Source organism: Coenobita brevimanus, chromosome 61 (genome assembly GCF_032717465.1).
Source record: "Coenobita brevimanus isolate Jiangsu-jjx chromosome 61, ASM3271746v2, whole genome shotgun sequence".
Taxonomy (NCBI): domain Eukaryota; kingdom Metazoa; phylum Arthropoda; class Malacostraca; order Decapoda; family Coenobitidae; genus Coenobita; species Coenobita brevimanus.
In genome coordinates, this window is record NC_137014.1 from 39401405 (window position 1) to 39421073 (window position 19669).

The window sequence follows — 19669 nt, forward strand, 5'->3', positions numbered from 1 at the left end:
TCCGTGCCAAAGGATCCTTGTATGCAACATATGTTTGGAGTATAATGCCATATGGTAGTGAGACCTGAGCAGTAAAGGGAGAGGATATTTGTAGGCTCAGACATACAGAAATGATAATGATTCTTGAATGAGAAACCTCGGGGGATTACGATTGCAGTTGAAGAGCTCGAAGGAAGGATGGGATTTGAATGTATTAGTGTTGTGTTGGGAAGGGGTAGATTGGTATGGTTTTAGGCATGTTGAGGAGGTGAAAGATGACAGTTGGGGCAGAAGGTGAGTGGTGTGAATGTCGAGAGTAGGGTGGCGAGAGGCAGACAAAAAAAAAATATGATGATGATCTATCTATCTATCTATATACCTAGGCTGCTTCCCCCAAGGAAAGGGAGGTAGCCGAGACAGGACGACACACTCTCCATTTACTCATCCATTTAAACCCATTCATTCACATCTTAGCCCCAAAGGGGAGAACGGACAGATCCTCACCGCACCACACCGCACAAGGGTCAACTGCGCAATGCAATCAGTGACATCCGCAGCAGGGCCCGACAGCAGAGCTGGTTTACCCCTGCCACATCATAACATACCCATCCCCTTACCCGCACCTGACCTGACTAGCTGATCAGACCAAATGCGGGAGAATATCCCCTCAGGGCTGCGTCATCACTTATTTATTCACAATTTCTCTCCATTTATTTCTGTCACGCACAGCCACTCTTCCTTGCTCGACAGACATTCCTCTCGCATCCAGCGCTCTCTTCACACTATCCATCCATCCTATTCGTGGTCTTCCTCTCAGCCTTACACCTCTCACATCAGATCTAGTTATCTTTGTCACCAATCGCTCATTATCCATTCTCTCCATATGCCCAAACCATCGCAACACCCTCTGCTCAACTCTACCAGCCATCTCCTGAACAACTCCAGTTCTCCTTCGCACTTCATCATTTCGCACCCGATCCATACGCGTCACTCCACACATACTCCTCAGACACCTCATCTCCATTACATTCAAACTTTTCCTCTCTGCTACACCCATATTCCATGTTTCAGCCCCATATAATGCAGTCGGTACCACAACACCCTCATACAGCCTTCTCTTTACATCCATTCTAAGCGAACGACATTTAAACACTTTTTTCATTCCTCCCAGCACCTTTCCTACTTCATTTATTCTAAACTTCACTTCTGCATCTATTCTTCCATCCACAGCAACATGTGACCCTAGATATTTAAAACAATCTACCTCCTCAAGCAACTCACCATTCAAAACTATATTCATCCCCCTACCATCTATCAACCTCGTACACTTCATCACTTTACTCTTATTCTCATTTACTTTCAAATTCCTCCTTTCACACACCCTTCCAAACTCCTCTACCAACTGTCTCAATCTCTCCTCTGAATCAGTCACCAGTGCAGTATCATCTGCAAACAGCAGCTGCTTCAGATTCCAATCTCCACCATCAACATTTACCAGACTCAGACCACCTAAAACTCTTGCATTCACCTCCCTTACAACACCATCCATGTAAATATTAAACAACCAAGGTGACATCACACATCCCTGTCGCAGCCCTACTCTCACGGGAAACCAATCACTCACAGCATTTCCCACTCTTACACATGCTCTACTATTTACATAAAAACTTTTCACCCCTTTTAGTAACCTACCATGATGATGATGAAGAAAGAAAAAAAGAAAAAGAAAAGAAAAAACTAGGACAAGTTATAGAGTGTGACTTCAGGGATGAGGGACTGAATAGGAAGGCTACCAGAGATTGAGCAGCATGGAGAGCCATCATTAGGTGACCAAGTGTGACACATGCAAACATATTGGATTCTTTTTAAATAAAACAAATAAAAGTTTGTTTTGGAGATTTGCTGTGTTTGTGGGTTTCATCCCAAGACATTGCTAGAGGCTTTTCAGTTTTGTAGTCATCAGGGAAAGGAGGCTGGTCATTTTACCCTTAAATATACTGGACAACAATAGCCCAATATCTGGCCATTTTACTTTTCAAGAGGTATAATGTTTCTAGTAACATCAGCAGTACTGTATTTTAGTTTGAAAATAATTATACCCACAGTGTGAAAGTTTTTGTTTTTTTTCTTTTCCATTTGCAGGATACAGCTTCCGCAAGTGCGAGGAGAAAGTTCTCGTAGTATCAGGAGAGTAGCTACCTGTATTCCTAAACTCTTCAACTCATTTGTAACTGTAGCTCCATTACATAGTTTAGGGATCTGAATTAATAGTAGAATTAAGAATTTCCCAACTTTAAGAATTCTTAACCATTCTATGAATCTTTGTTTCCCTGTTACTTCTCAGAGTGAGGGGGGCTTTTCCATTATACTAGGAGAAACTTATGCATCATGTATGATAAGTGTAATGCCCTTTGGTAATGGAACTTGGAGAACAAAGAGGAAGACATGTAAAAATCAGTATATACAGAGATGAGGATAACCAGATGGACCTGTAATGCTTCCCTGAATAACAGAATACTTTACAGTATTGTGAATGAACTCCCTAGAGATTAGCTGGGAATTGAAGGTATCAATGATGTGCTACAGAGGAGGAGATTGAGGCCTTTTTGACAAGTGGAGGAAATAGAGGATGAAAACAGGATGAAAAGATCTGTGAGTGCAAATGTGAAGGGTAGAACACCAAGAGATAAGCAAAAGACGACAAGAGGTTAGGTCCAAGAACATGACCCTGTGGTTAGGAAATGGAAACGAGGTGCTGTTCTAGATATTGCAATATGAATGTTACCATCAGATGAATAAAGTTGACATATGCAAGCATGTACTGCTTTTCAAAACTATCCATCCATCCATCCATCCATCCATCGTCCAATCCTATGTCGTCCCATGAGGAGCGCAGGAACTCCGGACTAGGCAAGTTGGTCCTGACATTTAGGATGAGAGTAACTGTCTTTGAAAAATTCACAACACTAAATGAGACAACCAGAATAGTCTATCCTTACACTATACTATGGCCCAAATTGCCTTCTGTCCATCTTGAATCCTGATTTGTAACAGGGGATTTTGCTAAAACATCTATGTATGTATTGCCAGATGCCTTAATCCAGGAAGGGGTGGCCACAAACAAATTGCCTCCATGTCACCCAGTCCCACACTATTTCACTGCCCTGCTTCCTGCTCACACACCCCTCACTCACATACCTCTCCACTCCATCTCTCCATCTTATCCTTGGTATCCCTCTCCCTCTGCCCACCTCCACCTCTTTCACATACACTCTTCTCCTTAGTCTCTCTCTCCATCCTCTCCACATGGCCAAACTATATCAGTGTATTTGTCCTATCACATCCAGACCACAACGCTTCTTCGCTTCCTCATTTGTCAGTCTGTCTCTCCATGTACCTCCACATGCTCCTCTCATATAACCCATTTCAACTGGTCTCACTTTTGATTTGTGTCCTTCCAACAAGGTCCAAGATTCACTTTCATACGTTAGAGTTGGTATTACAATTCTGTCTTGCAACAACTTTTTTACTTCCATGCTTATTTTCCTGTTTCTTATCACTTCTTTCAAAGAACTAGCAACCTTTCTTCTTTGTTGTACCCTTTCAGGCACTTCATCACACTACTCAAGTACAGTGGAGTTTCGAATTTCGACAGGCATGGGTACCTATAAATCACCGTGAAAGTCAAGTCATCGAAATTTAAACTGAACTTCTTATGGGAAAAATTAGTTTGGGTCTGGGGCCTCCAAACATAACTACGTAAAATCATGATTTTTTGCCCACACCCCCTGTAAGCTTTATGAACTATAATTGGTTAAGTAACTGTAGTTCTGCATTGTATTGCCATACTGTCAGCAAATGTATATCGCGTTGTCAGCAAGTGTACACTTGGTGTATTTCTGCCCTCCCCTGTACAACCTTTTCTCCTTTGGCTGCGTCCATGTTTTGACAGGGAATTATCTGACAACGAATTGACTTGACGGTAAATTGTCTCAGAACCATATCTTCGTATGCATCAATTTTCATTCTCTTCTTGGCACATGTTACATATTATAGGCTTTCTGTTTTATGAAGGCAGTTTGGATGGGGGCTGCCTAAGACCTCACACCTGTAGCTCAGTTGCCACATCACCGCTGCCACAGACGTGTAATTACTCCTACTCACATGACTTCCTCTCTTTCTCTCCTATTTTAAGTTAGTACCTACTTATAAATGAATTTTAAATGCTCTATATAGATGTAATTAAAAAAACAGCTATAGTATAGTATACTGTAAATCCCATAAGACTTGTCAGCGTTGCTTTTGCGATGTTGTCAGTTGGCGTGAGACGAAAGATAGCCATGTGTGTGGGGGTCATACTCGGTCAGTCTCCCGCCATGGAAGATTGCCCATCAAGTCAAAACGAGAAAAAAATCAAGAAAATAAAATTAGTAGTTAATATAAATATAAATATGAGAGAGAGAGAGAGGAGCACGTGTGTGGCGGCGATGTGGCAACAGAGCTAGCGGTGTGAGGTCTTAGGAGGCCCCACCCAAACTGCCCTCATAAAATAGAAAGCCTATAGGTTAGTCTCATACTTTTTCTTATAATTTTCCTTCACTGTTAGCATTTTAGTTCTCATCAAAAATATTATCTTTGCTTGTTTTGGTTGGAGTCTGGCCCTGAGAGCATTGAAAAACGTGATTTTGCCTTGAAAAGTGAGGTAGGTGGACCACTCCAAAACTCATTGAAATTCAAATCATCGAATTCTAAACCGTCGAAATTCAAAATTCCACTGTACTTAAGTGCACTTACATTTTCTTTTGCATTAGTCACAGGAAAAAAGAAAGGAATGTATGTTTCCATGCATGAGAGAAAAATCTCCATAATGCACGAGGCACACTCAGATGGCTCTCGGCCATGGAAGCAATATTTATTTGGGGGAAAATCCAATAAGTACTGCCTGGGGGTCTCTCAATCAGCAGCTCGAAAGTCACAGCCACCACTGCTTGGGAGGGTTCACAGGCCTTAGTGGAGCAGTAGGACTAGTTAAGGTGATAAGCCTGTGAATGAAGGAGCCCAGTGGAGTGAAAAGGTTAACAGAGTAAGCTGAAGGATTAGTTGTAAGAAAGAGGTCAGTTATGTTTGAACTCTCTCCTAGGCGGGGAAGGATACGGCAATGGTGCTGTACAAGCTGCTCAAGTTCATTAAGTATAGAAAAGATGTATACATGTTCACCAGGTAGATCAGTGCATGGAGAGGAGAGCCAAAGGTGGTGGTGAACATTGAAATCACATTGAATGGGGATTTCAGAGAAAGAAATTGATAGGATGTCTTGCATCTTGAGGTAAGATAGTAAACAAAAAACTTTCATAGTTGTCTGATTGTAGGTTAAGTACAGTACATAGCACAGATATACTGTATTTAGCCCAAGAATGACAGGATAGCCAAAGCCAGAGCATATGGAATTCAGAGGATTCAGGTTCAGGAACATGAAAGCAAGCTATGTTCTTGCGTATATACACACAGCAGCCACTCTTGGGTTCAAAGTGAGTATAGAGTAAGGAGGAGAATGCAGAGAAGGGTTTGCTCTCAGTCTTCTCAGACTGGGGGAGGCGGTGGCTCAATCAGTAGAGAGTTGGTCTGCAGTCCTAGCGGACCCGGGTTCAAATCCCACTGGGGCAGGGAACAGTTTAAGGATTTGAATTTCATAAATATCGAACTTTACTGATCTACCAGAAGACCCGCCGACATGTCGTAAAAATACCCCCGCTAATACCAATACACCAGTCGTGTATGAGACAGCCCTAGCATGTATTCAGTATGGACGGTGGGTGTTAGCGCCGAAGTGGTTACATGTAGAGACGTGCAGTACATAGGAGGACTACTGGGCCCTGAAAGCAGGCTATGAAGCCTATGCCCAGAGTCGGTCACAAAAAAAAAAATAAATAAATAAAAAATCTGAGTCTCACTGAGGAAGAAAAAGGGAGGTTTAGAGGAAGATAGGTGGTGTTCAACAGAGAAAATTAGAGGAACACCACAGATGTTGCAGAAATGAAATGAGAGTGAGTTAGACAATGGTTCCCTGCACCATGCTTGGTCATCACTGGGATAGGGGGTGGATGGTGGGAGCTTTTATGCCCCTCTACCCCCCAGGGGCTCCACTAAGCAACTTGAAATAAGCAGCAGAAGGATGAAAATCTGAGCCAGGTTAATGTAAATGAACTATACCACACACTTCTTATCCCTTCAGTACCCAGAATGGAATGAGCCAGGGGGTAGTGTGGTGGAGATGGCTGTGTCCACAAACTCCCGCCACATCGCCCTCCTGTCAGACACTGGCAAGCTGTGGGTTGGTTCATCAGATATCCGCATCAAATACTGTGAATACGATGCAAAGAGCCAAGTCAAGCCAAAACAACTTGCATGGTCAGTAAGTTTTTATTTAATAAACTATCTGTTAATCACTCCTGCAGGGGGTGGCCACAAACAAATTGCCTTTGTGTCGCCCTGTCCCCTGCCATTTCACTTCCTCCCCGCAGCACACACACCCCTCTCTCATATACCTCTCCATTCCATCCCTCCATCTCATCCCCTCCCTCCCCCTCCCTCCCCCCTCCTCTCCACCTCACTCATATACACTCTCCTTGTTAGTCTCTCTCCATCCTCACCACACGGCCAAACCACCTAAATGTATTTCTGCTACACATTCCATCACATCCACATCACAACACTCCTTCACATCCTCATTTGTCAGTCTGTCTCTCCATGTTCCTCTACATGCTCCTTTCAAATACTGTACTGTAATTCATTTCCACTGCTCTCACCTTTGACTTCTGTCCTTCCAACGAGGTCCAAGTTTTATTTCCATACATTAGATTTGGTATCACAATACTATCGTGTGGTGACTGTTTTACTTCCATGCTCACTTCCCTGTTTCTTACCACGGCTTTCAAAGAACCAGCAACCTTTCGTTCTGTCACATCCACACCACAATGATCCTCCACTTCCTCAGTTGTCAGTCTGTGTCTTCATGTAACTTCACATGCTCCTCAAATAACTCATTTCCACTGCTTTCACTCTTGACTTGTGTCCTTCCAACAAGATCCAAGTTTCACTTCCATACGTTCGAGCTGGTATCAGAAGACGATCATGCAGCGACTTTTTCACTAACATGCTCACTTCCCTTTTTCTTATGACTGAATTCACAGAACCAGCAACCTTTTTTCCTTCTTGTATATACCCTTTCAAGCACATCATCCTCCAAACTTCCATCCATACTAATCACTCTACCCAAGAACAGTATTTAAATGCACATTTTCCATTTCCTCATCCTCCAGTCATACTGTATATTCAGTGACTTAATTTCTTTTGAAGGCCATAACTTTACTCTTTCCTACATTCACATTTAGATTCTGTTTCTTACACACTTTCTCAAACTCATTCACCAAGCCTTGCAGTTTCCCTTTGTCTTCACTTAACAATACAGTATCATCTGCAAACATCAGTACAGGAAGTTACCAAATGCTCCCCTCTCTCATTAGGGCCACTCCAGCATCCACTGGCGTACCTTGTACAGTATCTCTTTTATGACCCCATCCATATACGGATTGAACAACCATGGAGACATGACACATCCGTGTTTCAGTCCAACATTCAAATAGAGAAATCCACTCAGTTCACTGTCCACATGCACTGCAGCCTTAGTACCCCCATACATACTTTTCACAGCATTCAACAATTTCCCATTTATGCCATATATTCTTAATATTTTCCACACTCCTTGCCTATCCTCTCTGTCATGTGCTTTATCCAAATCCATGAAGGCCACATACAACTTGTTTCCCTCCTCTAGAAACCTTGCCACTAAAGACCTAAGGATGAATATCTAATTTACACAAACTCTTCCCTTCCCAAAGCCTCCCTGTTCTTGACCAACTAATTCCTCTGTTATTTCCCTAACTCTGTCAGTATGTATCTTACCATACACATTTTCTGTTACACTAAGAAGACAAATGCCCCTATGATTACCACACACTTCTTTTCCCCCTTTTCCATTGTACAGGGGAATAATTATATGTGGCTTTCAATCCTCTGGGACTCTACCTTCCTCCCAGGCCAATCTGCCCATCTTCCATATCCATTCCACTACTATCTCTCCCTCATGCTACATCATTTCATCACACACTTCATCAATTCCTTGAGCTCTTCCTCATTTTGACTTTCTTCATTGCTTCCTTTACTTCCATCCTACTGATTTCCTTCCTTCTCACCTCTCTCCTTCTCCCAGCCATTTCCAAGCCACTTATACTGTACTTGCATTCCTTCCATTCTCAATGTGTAACAGTTCCTTTAAGTGTTCACTCCATCTGCTCACTTTTTCTCTCTTCACTGATAATCTACCATTTTTATCTTTCCTTTCCCTATTGACTTCTTTATCACCCTGTCTAACTCTCTTTACCTCCCTCCAGAACATTTTCTTACACCACCACTTTACACTTAAATTCCTTCCAAATTTCTCATTCATTTTTTTCTTACTCTCTCTTACTAAACTTTTCACCTCTCTCTTTCTCTCTACATATAACTCGCTACATCTCTCAATTTCTTCCATGTCTCTGCCTTCCATCCAATCACCATATGCACCCTTCTTTTGTACCACAGCTTGTCTCACTGCTTCATTCCTTTATGCTGTTCCTTACACTCCCTTACGTCTTCTCTTAACCTCACACACCACCTTACGTGCTGCACAGATTTCATCTGCAAATATCTTGCACACAGCTTCCACCTCCCCCATCTGCTCCAAATCATATTTACCTAATCGTTCCTCCACTTCTCTTATATTCTTCCTTTTTTTCCATCATCTTGCACCCTTTCTACCCTCCATGGATAGACTACTTCCTCATGTCCTCCCCTCCTTTTGTTCCCCCATTGCTCTTGAACTAATTTTTTTTTTTTTTATACTGTACAGTAAGCAATAATTATTATTTTTTCTGTATCTGGATATTGAAATGGGTATTCCCTTAAAAGATACGTCCCCCATCTGCTCCAAATCATATTTACCCAATTGCTCCTCCACTTCTCTTATAGAATGCATTTTTTCCATCCTTTTGCAACCTTTCTGCTCTCCTTTTATGGACTACTTCCTTCTGCTTTTCCCTCCTTGTGTTCCTCCATTGCTCTTGAACTAATTTTTTTTTTTTTAATATTGTACAGTTAGCATTTATTATTATTTTTTTCTTTATCTGGGTATTGTAATGTGTATTCCCTTGAACGATAGATTATCACTATTGAGATAGAGCTAAATGATCTTAAACAAAATTACCATACAGAAATTCATCTGTCTAGATAATTTATTCTGATATGCACCAATACAGCAGATGTATTTACAGTACTGTATAAAGAAATTGTTGAACAGCTCATTAAGTTACTTTTGTTCAGAAGTACATTTTCAGCACACACACACACACACACACACACACACACACACACACACACACACACACACACACACACCCGCTCGCTGGTGCAGTGGTAACGTTCCCGCTTGCCAACTGGTGGACGGGAGTTCGCGCCTCGCTCAGGTTGCGAAAAAGTTTCACTGACGAAGTGGGTGGTTACTGTCCCCCTTGAGCAAGGGGACGTGTGTGTGCGTGTGTGAAGGTCACAGCCTTGCCCTTAGATCGGACTATATGAGCTCTCAGCTCCCTTCCGGGAGGGTAAAAGCTGACGATCACAACCATCAGGTGATCCTGACCAACCAGGTGAATTACACACACACACACACACACACACACACACACAGTATACTGTATTTACTGTATACTATATATAGTTTGAAGTTACATCCTCTGAATTGTCACTTATTTCCCATTTTTTCCTTACATTACCACAGGTGTGGCACCCATGCAGTGGTGTTGGTGTGGGATGTAACACTTGAGGTGGTGACAGTCAATGGTGATGCCACTAGCTATTACCTTGACTCACCCTCGCATCTGGTCCAGGAACCAGATGGCGTTCGTGTCATTGGAAGCACCACACATGATGCGCTTCAGAAGGTAGGAGAAACTATAGTCTTTCTGCCTTAACATGGCCTAAAATTGCCATCCCTTTATCTAGAATACTAAGCTTTAGTAACCGTAGAATGTGGAGCTGGTCACAAGGAAGTGCTGTGGAAACCAAGTAGAATCACAGTATTGTCATGCTTTCTTTGAGCTACAAGAAATAAGGGGTAAAAAAACAAAAATTTCCAAGTTAGGGTGGCTGAACCAAGAAGTGGCCTAGAAGTTTGATCTAAAGGAACTGATGAGTTGTCAGAACTAAGGAATTTCTGACTTTTGGAGACTTCTAAGCGTTTTAAAAAGCCCATTTTGGATAATAATGCTTTTAATATGATGTTGCCAGTTTTTATTTTACTTATGTTGTTGCTAGATATGTTTATATTCACCTTTAAGTGAGATTACTTTTTACATCTAACTGCAAGAGAGGTATTTTTATCACTAGATATTATTTACTTCTGTCAGGTACCCCTTGTCGTAGCTGAAACACTGGGTATTGGCTCCATGGCTCCTGGTGCCCTCCTGCTTGAGGCATCTAAGGGATTCCAGGTACAGTGGCTTCCTTTAGTTTAGGTTTATTGTACAATCAATCCTCCCTTAATGCCTGTTTTGTTTTTCCCAAGCAATTTTACTAACCTTACAAAGGGAGGCTAGGGGACTGACAAGAGATCGAGCTGGCTGGATGAATGTTGTGAGAAGTGCATGATCAGGGATTTGGCACCCCTTTTTAACGTGACAGCGTGTGGATTGTCTCTATCAGATACATTTATGTGAATCTACAGAATGTGATGAATGTTTTTGGCGCATTAGATAGAACCAGGATTCCGGGGGCTTGAATGATGAGTGAATGGAAGTGTGGCCCATTAGATTGGTCAAACTTGGGTTGTCTGGACATTACTACTCCTCACCCTGCCCAAGGGTGGGAAAGGAGGTCCTTATGATGATGACAAAGGATCTCTACTGATGAAGGGTTTATGAAAGCTGTATCTAACCCTTTTATCACAAAAAGCATTTCTTAGTTTGACTTGTGTTGTGTGGAGGTGGCAAGAATATACTGGTACAGTAATACCAAAGATGTTCATGGTCTGAAGGGGTTAAAGTAAAGGATATTTGGAGGCAAAATACAACTTTAAGTGAATCAGCTTTTAATGGCGCAAGCTTTTGGTTCATGATTTGAGGGTGTAAAGCATAAAAAAAAATTAATAATTCCTGACTTTAGAGCAGTGTTAGACAGTAACGAGTCATGAATGACATCAAGTGAAAAACAGGTCAAAATATTAACAACTTAATTCATTATCATTCATTCATCTTCCAATCCAGTGTTGCCCCATGAAGAGTGTAGGAACCTGGGACCAGGCAAGTTGGTCCTGATATTTAAGATGAGCCTGACCAGCCTCATTCATCCCTGAGTGGCATTACTTAAACCCCAACCCCCCAATGCATATAAACCTGCACAGGCTTAATCTGATTGGAGTGCCTTAATTGTCCACTAAATCACCATGTGCCATAATTTGGTTATATGGTTACCATCAAGAGTAGTAAATTGATTCCTGGTGTACAGGAAATCTCTTGGCTTGTCACCCTGTGTAGTCACCCATAGACAGAAGGATGAGGGATGAATGAAGGAAAGAAAGACAGAAGAGGAAGGATGGAAAGAAGGAAGAGAGGAAAGGGCAGGCACCCGATAGCAGCAGCACATCGAGTGAGAGGATGATGAGCGCCCCCACCAACCACTAAGCAGCTTAATACTAAAACAATTTTAAATGAGAAATATCTGTATTTGACGAGGCATGCTGTTTTTTTTTTTTCTCCTAAATATGTGCCATTGAATTTTGCACAGTTTGCTGGAATGCTAAAGTCATGTGGAGGGGGTGGACATAAGCTGAGTGGGGAAGGTGGATGATTGTAATTGAATTTGAGGTTATTTAGGAAGATACATAGAAGGTCAGAATGAATATGGAAGGATGTGGGAAATGAATATGTAAAACAGGTAGGTAAAGAAGTTTTTTTTTTTTTTTTAAGGCTCCAACACACGTGCATGTGTCGGCCTTGGTCACCTAATGGCTGCTGTCCATGCTGCTTGATCTGTGGCAGCCTCCCTGTTCAGTCCCCTAACCCTGAGGTCACATTTAATGACCTCGTCCCAGGCCTCTTTTGGTCTACCCATCGCAGCCCCACCCTTAATTTTAATACCTCTCACTTTCTGCACCCAATTATCATCCCCCATCCTCTCCACTTGCCCAAACCACCACAATCTACCTCTCCATATCATCACACCAATACATCCTACCTCTCAACTATTCCATCATAAACCTAGTCCCCCCAGGCCTTGCACTCAGGGACGCACTGCACATCCACCTAATCATTGTCATTTCTGTATGTTTGAATCTGTGAATGTCCTCTTCCATTACTGCCCAGGTCTCACTACCATACAGCATTGCACTCCTAACACATGCTGCATACAAAGATCCCTTAGCACTTAGGGAGAGCCTTCACAATATCAAGAGAGGCAACAGCTCCCTGAACTTCTTCCAACCACTCCTCATCATAGCCACAGAGCTAGCTTCAGCCCCACCTTCAGCACATAACATCTCCCAAGTAACAAAACTTTTCTACACATTCGAGACTCACCAACAAGCTCAATCCTTTCATGCTTGACAATCTCCACCTGCACTCCCTGACACATCACACACATGAAACCAGCATTATCTCACAGTCTACCTCTAATACCACTACATCTCTTATGCACCTTTTTATCACAAACACTGCACAAGATGGAATTACGTCCCATTCCCTTGTGGCAGATTGCACATGGCCACTCTCCCTCTTCTTTGACAGTACTGCCACCAACCCTAGATATCATCACTTGTTTCATCTGCATTTACTCTTAAGCCCTTGTGCCCCATACCATCTCTCTACTTCATAAATCTTTCCTCTGCCTCCCTTTCATTCTTTGCAATCAACACCAGACATCAGCATACAACATCTCCCACAGTAGTCCATTTCTGAAGTCATTTGAGAGGGCTTTAAGTCCCATGAAAACAAGAAGGGACTCAGAATTGACCCTGTTGCACACCAACATTCGTGGAAAATTCATCACTCAAATCTCCAGTCGCTCTTACCTGGATGTGAGCACCCACATACATGGCCATAACCACCCTAACCAGCCACTCCTCGATCCCAATTATTTTGCTTCCTCAACTTCCCCAAGCTTTCATGGGGAAGTTGAGGAAGTAAAATAATTGACAGATTATTGAAATACATAGATGAACTCTGTTGGAGTCTGCATAACAAGCAGAGTGGAGGAGAGGAGTGGGAGAAGAAAACAGAGTAGAGGAGAGTGACGAGATTAAGATAATAGAAGAGATGGGAAGAGGAAGAGAAAGAAAGGAGAGAAAAGAGGAAAGCTTGGTATTAAGTGGCTTTCTACTTTATAGGTAGCAGTGAAATTTTAGTCGGCAGTTTTCCCATAATTTACAACTGACAATAGCAAATAAGAATGAAAAAAAGTTGACATGTAACAAGGACTTCATGTATCTGATTTTTTTGACAGGAGAGGAGTACCCGAGCCAATGACTGTCTAGGTATGATCAAGGAAAACATGGAGGAAGCTGTAAGTCAGTGTTTACAGGCAGCCCAGCATGAGTACAGACCACAAACTCAGAAGATGCTCCTGAGGGTAAGATAATAATTATTATGGTTTATAATATGTTTTTATTAAATTGCCCTTGAAACAAGAAATTTCAAAATAGACAAGCAAGACAGACTACTGGCCTCCAAATAATCAGTGTATTTTACACACACACACACACACACACACACACACACACACACGAACAGCCGGAGAGAGAGGACGTCCCAGGCATCGCTCCTGACCTTGAGTAGTTTCAGGAATTTTGTCTGTCCTGTCTCCTAGGGTCTTTCTTTAAATTTAAAATAATGAAAGTTGGTAGACTACCAAAAATGTAAAGATTTGTTGGCAATAGTATACATGAATGTTTGTGGCTTATTGGTAACAGCTGTTTAGGTACTTGATCGGTACGTTAAAGATGGCCGAAAATGTAAACAATGAGGGAATGGAATTTCAAGGATTTGATGCTAATACTAATGTCATGGACCTAGTGAAAACATTAATTATGAGGATTAGTGAACTCGAAAAAAAAGTAGAGAATCTAGTGATAAAGGATGTGTCAGGAAATACGGAAACCACCATACAGAGTCTAATCCAGTCCAACGAAACAGCCAATGAAGAGATTAAGAATTTGAAGCAGGAAAATGTTGAACTGAGGAGGAAACTTGAAGAGAGTACTAATAAAACGGAGAAGGTGAGTAATGTACTAGAAGAACACAAGGCAAAGTGGGCACACGTAGAGGAAGAACAGAAAGAAGTGGTCAGCTTAAGAGAGATCATCCAGGAAGAAAGGGAAATGAACAAGAAAGAAATGGAAGAAAATGTAGTGAAAATACTGAAGAAAAAAGAGAAAATAGTGAGAGAAACTGTAGAAAGGAACAGATGTGTGATAGTATTTGGAAACAGGGAAGAGGAAGAAAAGGTTAGGTTCTGCAAGACTCGAGAGAGAGACACGAACATGGTGAGAGGAATATTAGGCAAGATTGACCCCGAAGGAAACAAGTGGGTAAAAGAAATTGAGGAAGTAAGGAGGATAGGGCCTTATAAGAAAGGGGAAACAAGACCAATGAGAGTCAAGTTTACATCAGAAAGTGTAATAAATGAGATACTTAAAGTGACCTGGAAATTAAGCAAAGAGGCGGGGATGGAAAATATTATAATAAGAAAAGATCTGAATGAAGAAGAAAGAGAAGCTTTAAAATCATTAAAGGAAGAAGTAAAGGAAAAAATGATAAGAGGACAGAGGAAGAACGTAATACTTTTTTTTGGAGAGTATTGGATATGAAAGTAAGGAAATGGTATTTAAGGAAATAGAAGTGAAGGAAATTAGGTGGGATGGTTGTGAAAGATCAGAAGTTGAGGAAGTGGTACTGACAGAGAGTAGGAGAGAAGAGGGTATTAATAATGTCAAAAATAATTTGAAGGTGATATATACTAATGTTGATGGTTTCATATCGACAAGGATCGAAATTAATGATTTCTTGAGAGAACATGAACCTGATGTCATGTGCTTTGTAGAGACCAAATTAAGAGAAGATATTGATGTTCATTTGGGAGATGGTAAATACAAACTGTGGAGAAAAGACAGAAAAGAAAAAAGGGAGGAGGAGTGATGATAGCAGTGAAGAACAACATAAATGTAGATACTGTGGAAATGGGAGAAGGCAGGGCTGAAGTGATATATATGAAATTAGAAACTGGAGAGAATGTTAAGAGAGATATGGCGGTAGTGTATGTTCCCCCAAAGACGAGAGCATGGAAGGATGACGAATACCATGAGATGTTGTCAGATATGGCTAGCTACTTGCAAAAAATAATTGAGAAAAGCAATAATATAATTTTGGTGGGTGACTTTAATTGTAAAGAGGTGAACTGGGAGGAATGGTACTGGGAGGCGAAGCGAGGGATCTGTGGGGTACTATGTTATTAAATATAATAATGAATAATGTGATGACGCAGTGGGTCAAAGAAGAGACACGGTTTCGAGGTGAGGACACACCAGCAAGGTTAGATTTACTGTTCACCAAAGAACCTGATGTAATAGAATCATTGGAATATCTCTGTCCTTTGGGAAAAAGTGATCACGTGGTCATTGAGTTCCAGATGTTAATAGGAAACGTCGAGCCAAGAGACGAGCTTCATAGACAGGGAAGATACAACTTTGGCAAAGCAAATTTTACAGGATTGAGAAACTTTTTGAAAATGCGGATTGGAGAAAATTCAGAGAAACAAGAGAGATACAGAGGAAGTGGGATATCTTTCTAGACCTCTATAATTTGGGAGTGGAAAAATTTGTACCAAGAGTAAGAGGGAAAGAAAACAGGAAAAAGGAGTGGTTTAATAGAAGGTGTATGATAGCCAAAAAAGAGAGAGATAAGGCGTGGAACAATTGGAGAAAGAGAGGTAACGACAGAACAAAGGAAGAATACAAAGAACAAGAAACGAATACACAAGAATACGTAGGGAAGAAGAAAGGAATTTTGAAAAAGGTATAATTGACAAATGCAAGGATGAACCCAAACTGTTTTATAGATTTGTTAATGGCAAACTGAAACAAAAGGAAGGAATCACCAAGCTGAAAGTAGATGGAGAGGTCTTTAATGATGCGGCAATGCAAGCAGAAATAATGAACAAACGTTTCCAGTCAGTTTCACACTAAAGAAAAGGAGCTTGTGGAAGGGAGGGAGTGATTAGAAATGTTCCGGTGATGAAAGATATAAAAGTGGAGGTGCAGGAAGTGTATAAATTACTGGAAACTCAAGATGTAAGGAAAGCCCCAGGACCTGATGGAATTTCTAATTGGGTACTGAAGGAATGCAGAGAACAACTGGCGGATAAAATTCACAGCTTAATTGTATGCTCACTGGAAGAGGGGAAAGTGCCAAAAGAATGGAAGAGGGCAAATGTGGTACCAATTTACAAGGGAGGAAACAGGGAAGAACCCCTGAATTATAGACCAGTGTCTCTAACCAGCATGGTCGCAAAATTGTGTGAGAGAATCCTGAAAGACAGATGGATAAAATATCTGGAAGAGATGAATATTTTGGCTGAAAGTCAGTTTGGATTCAGAAGTGGAAGGTCATGTGTTTCAAACTTGTTGAGCTTTTACTCAAGAGCGATTGATGTGGTACAGGAGAGAGATGGTTGGGTGGATTGTGTGTACTTAGACTTAGAGAAGGCCTTTGACAAGGTACCTCATAAGAGACTAATGTGGAAACTAGAATATATAGGAGGACTAAAGGGGAAACTTCTGGAATGGATGAGAGACTTTTTGAGAGACAGACAAATGAGGACAGTAATAAAGGAAAAGATGTCTGGATGGAGTGGAAGTAACAAGTGGAGTCCCTCAAGGCTCAGTGTTGGCGCCAGTAATGTTCCTGATTTATGTAAATGATATGGTAGATGGAGTGAACAGTTATGCGAGTCTGTTTGCTGATGATGTAAAGATCTTGAGGAAGATAGAGGTTGAGGAGGATTGTAAAATACTGCAGGAGGATTTGGATAGGATACACAATTGGAGCCGGACGTGGGAAATGAAATTTAATGTAAAGAAATGTAAAATATTGGAAATGGGTAAAAGTACCAGGAGACCATCACTGAATTATTTTTTGGGTAATGAATTAATCACAAAAAGGAGAGAAGAGAAAGATTTGGGAGTGCTGGTCCAAGATAGTTTGTCACCAGAAAAGCACATTAACAAGATAGTTGGAGAGACTTATAAGCTCTTGACTAACATAAGAGTAGCATTTCATTATATGGATGAGGAAATGATGAAAAAATTGATAGTGGCCATGATCCGCCCCAGGTTAGAATATGTAGCGGTATAGTGGTGCCCACACAAAAAGAAAGATATAAACAAGATTGAGAGAATACAAAGAACAGCAACCAAGATGGTCCCCAGTTTGACAGACCTGTCATACAGAGAGAGGCTGGAAAAACTGGATTTGCCTTCGTTAGAGGAAAGGAGAAAGAGGGGAGACATGATTGCGGTGTTCAGGACCATGGTGGGAGTAGATAAAATTGACAAAGAAGATCTGTTTGTATGGGATAAGAGAGCAACAAGAGGACATGGAATGAAATTGAAAAAGTCAAGCTGCTTGAAGGATATCAAGAAATATAGCTTTCCTTACAGAAGTATAGACTTATGGAATAGCCTGGACAAAGAGATCGTCCAGTCTAAAAACATAAACGAGTTTAAAGTTAAATTCGACTTATTGAGAAACAGCGACGGAAACCCACGAGCATAGTACATTCCGTGTATATCACAATTAGGTATATTCTTAAATATTTGGAACGACTTAGACAAAGAGGTGGTGCATGAGAAAAACATTCATGTGTGAAAAGGTAGACTTGATAAATGTGGATATGGAGACAGGACAACACGAGCATTGCTCAGTTCCTGTATACTACAAATAGGTAAATACAAATAGGTAAATACACACACACACACACACACACACACACACACACACACACACCTACAGTATATACATATATGAGTATAGGAGGTCTACCTATTAGGTCCAGTAATTTGAATATTGGAGGAAATTAAGTTACCTTACTTCCTAGTTCTCACTGTCGCCTTCGAAGTAGTCCCCTTGGGCATGTATGCAGTGATCCCAGCGTTTTTTCCATGAGCCCATGCATCTTTGGAAGGCTTCAGGCATGATGGTCTTGAGCATCTCCTGCAATTCTGTCTGGATCTCCTCTATCTATCTATTGCCAGACGCCTCAATCCCATTCGTGGTGGCCACAAACAAATCGCCTCCACGTCGCCCTGTCCACAGCCATTTCACTGCCCTGCTCCCAGCTCACACACCCCTCTCTCATATACCTCTCCACCCCATCCCTCCATCTCATTCTCGGCCTCCCCCTCCCTCTCCCCCCTTCCACCTCACTCACATACACTTTCTTCATCAGTCTTTCACCCTTCATCCTCTCCACATGGCCAAACCATCTCCGTGTATTCCTCATAACGCTTCCTATCACATCCACATCCACACCACAACGCTTCTTTATATCCTCATTTGTCAGCCTATCTCTCCATGTGACTCCACAGGCTCCTCTTAAATAACTCATTTCCACTGCTCTCACTCTTGACTTGTGTCCTTCCAACAATGTCCAAGCTTCACTTCCGTACGTTAGAGTTGGTATCACAATACTGTCATGTAGTATCTTTTTCACTTCCATGCTCACTTCCCTGTTTCTTATCACTGCTTTCAAGGAACCAGCAACCTTTCTTCCCTGCTGTATCCTTTCAAGCACTTCACCCTCCAAACCTCCATCCTTACTCATCACACTACCCAAGTACTTAAACATTCTCACATTTTCCAATTCCTCACCATCCAACCTCACTGTACATTCACTGACTTCACCTCTTTCAAAGGCCATCACTTTCCTTTTCCCTACATTCACCTTTAGATTCCGTTTCTTACACACACTCCCAAACTCATCCACCAAGCCTTGCAGCTCCCCTTCGTCTTCACTCAAAAACACAGTATCATCTGCAAACACCAGTACAGGGAGTTTCCAAACACTACCCTCTCTCACCAGGGCCACTCCAACATCCACAGCCCTACCTTGTACCTCTTTTATTACCCCATCCATGTACAGATTGAACAACCATGGAGACATGACACATCCCTGTTTCAACCCAACCTTCAAAGAGAAAAATTCACTAAGTTCACCATCCACACGCACTGCATCCTTAGCACCATCATACATACTCTTCACAGCATTCAGCAGCTTCCCATCTACTCCATATATTCTTAATACTTTCCACAATCCTTGTCAATCCACCCTGTCATATGCTTTCTCTAAATCCATGAAAGCCGCATACAACTTCTTTCCCTTCTCTAGAAACTTTTCCACTAAAGATCTAAGAATGAATATCTGATCTACACAACCTCTTCCCTTCCTAAAGCCTACAGAATACAGTAAAACCTCGATATAATGGACTAAATGTGCAACTAGTGAATAATATCCAAAGCCTATGCTTATTGAACATACACTTTGATGGATCCCC

General features: G+C 41.5%; 1 protein-coding gene across 1 annotated transcript in view; it reads left to right on the forward strand.

Annotated features, from left to right (window-relative positions):
* Window positions 1-19669, forward strand: part of Vps16A (vacuolar protein sorting 16) — a 103647-nt gene that overhangs the window by 20213 nt on the left and 63765 nt on the right. The window contains exons 6-9 of the mRNA XM_080275208.1: window positions 6212-6387; window positions 9851-10013; window positions 10479-10562; window positions 13567-13692. Of these exons, the coding sequence (XP_080131334.1) occupies window positions 6212-6387; window positions 9851-10013; window positions 10479-10562; window positions 13567-13692 (549 nt within the window). The remainder of the gene's footprint in view (window positions 1-6211; window positions 6388-9850; window positions 10014-10478; window positions 10563-13566; window positions 13693-19669) is intronic.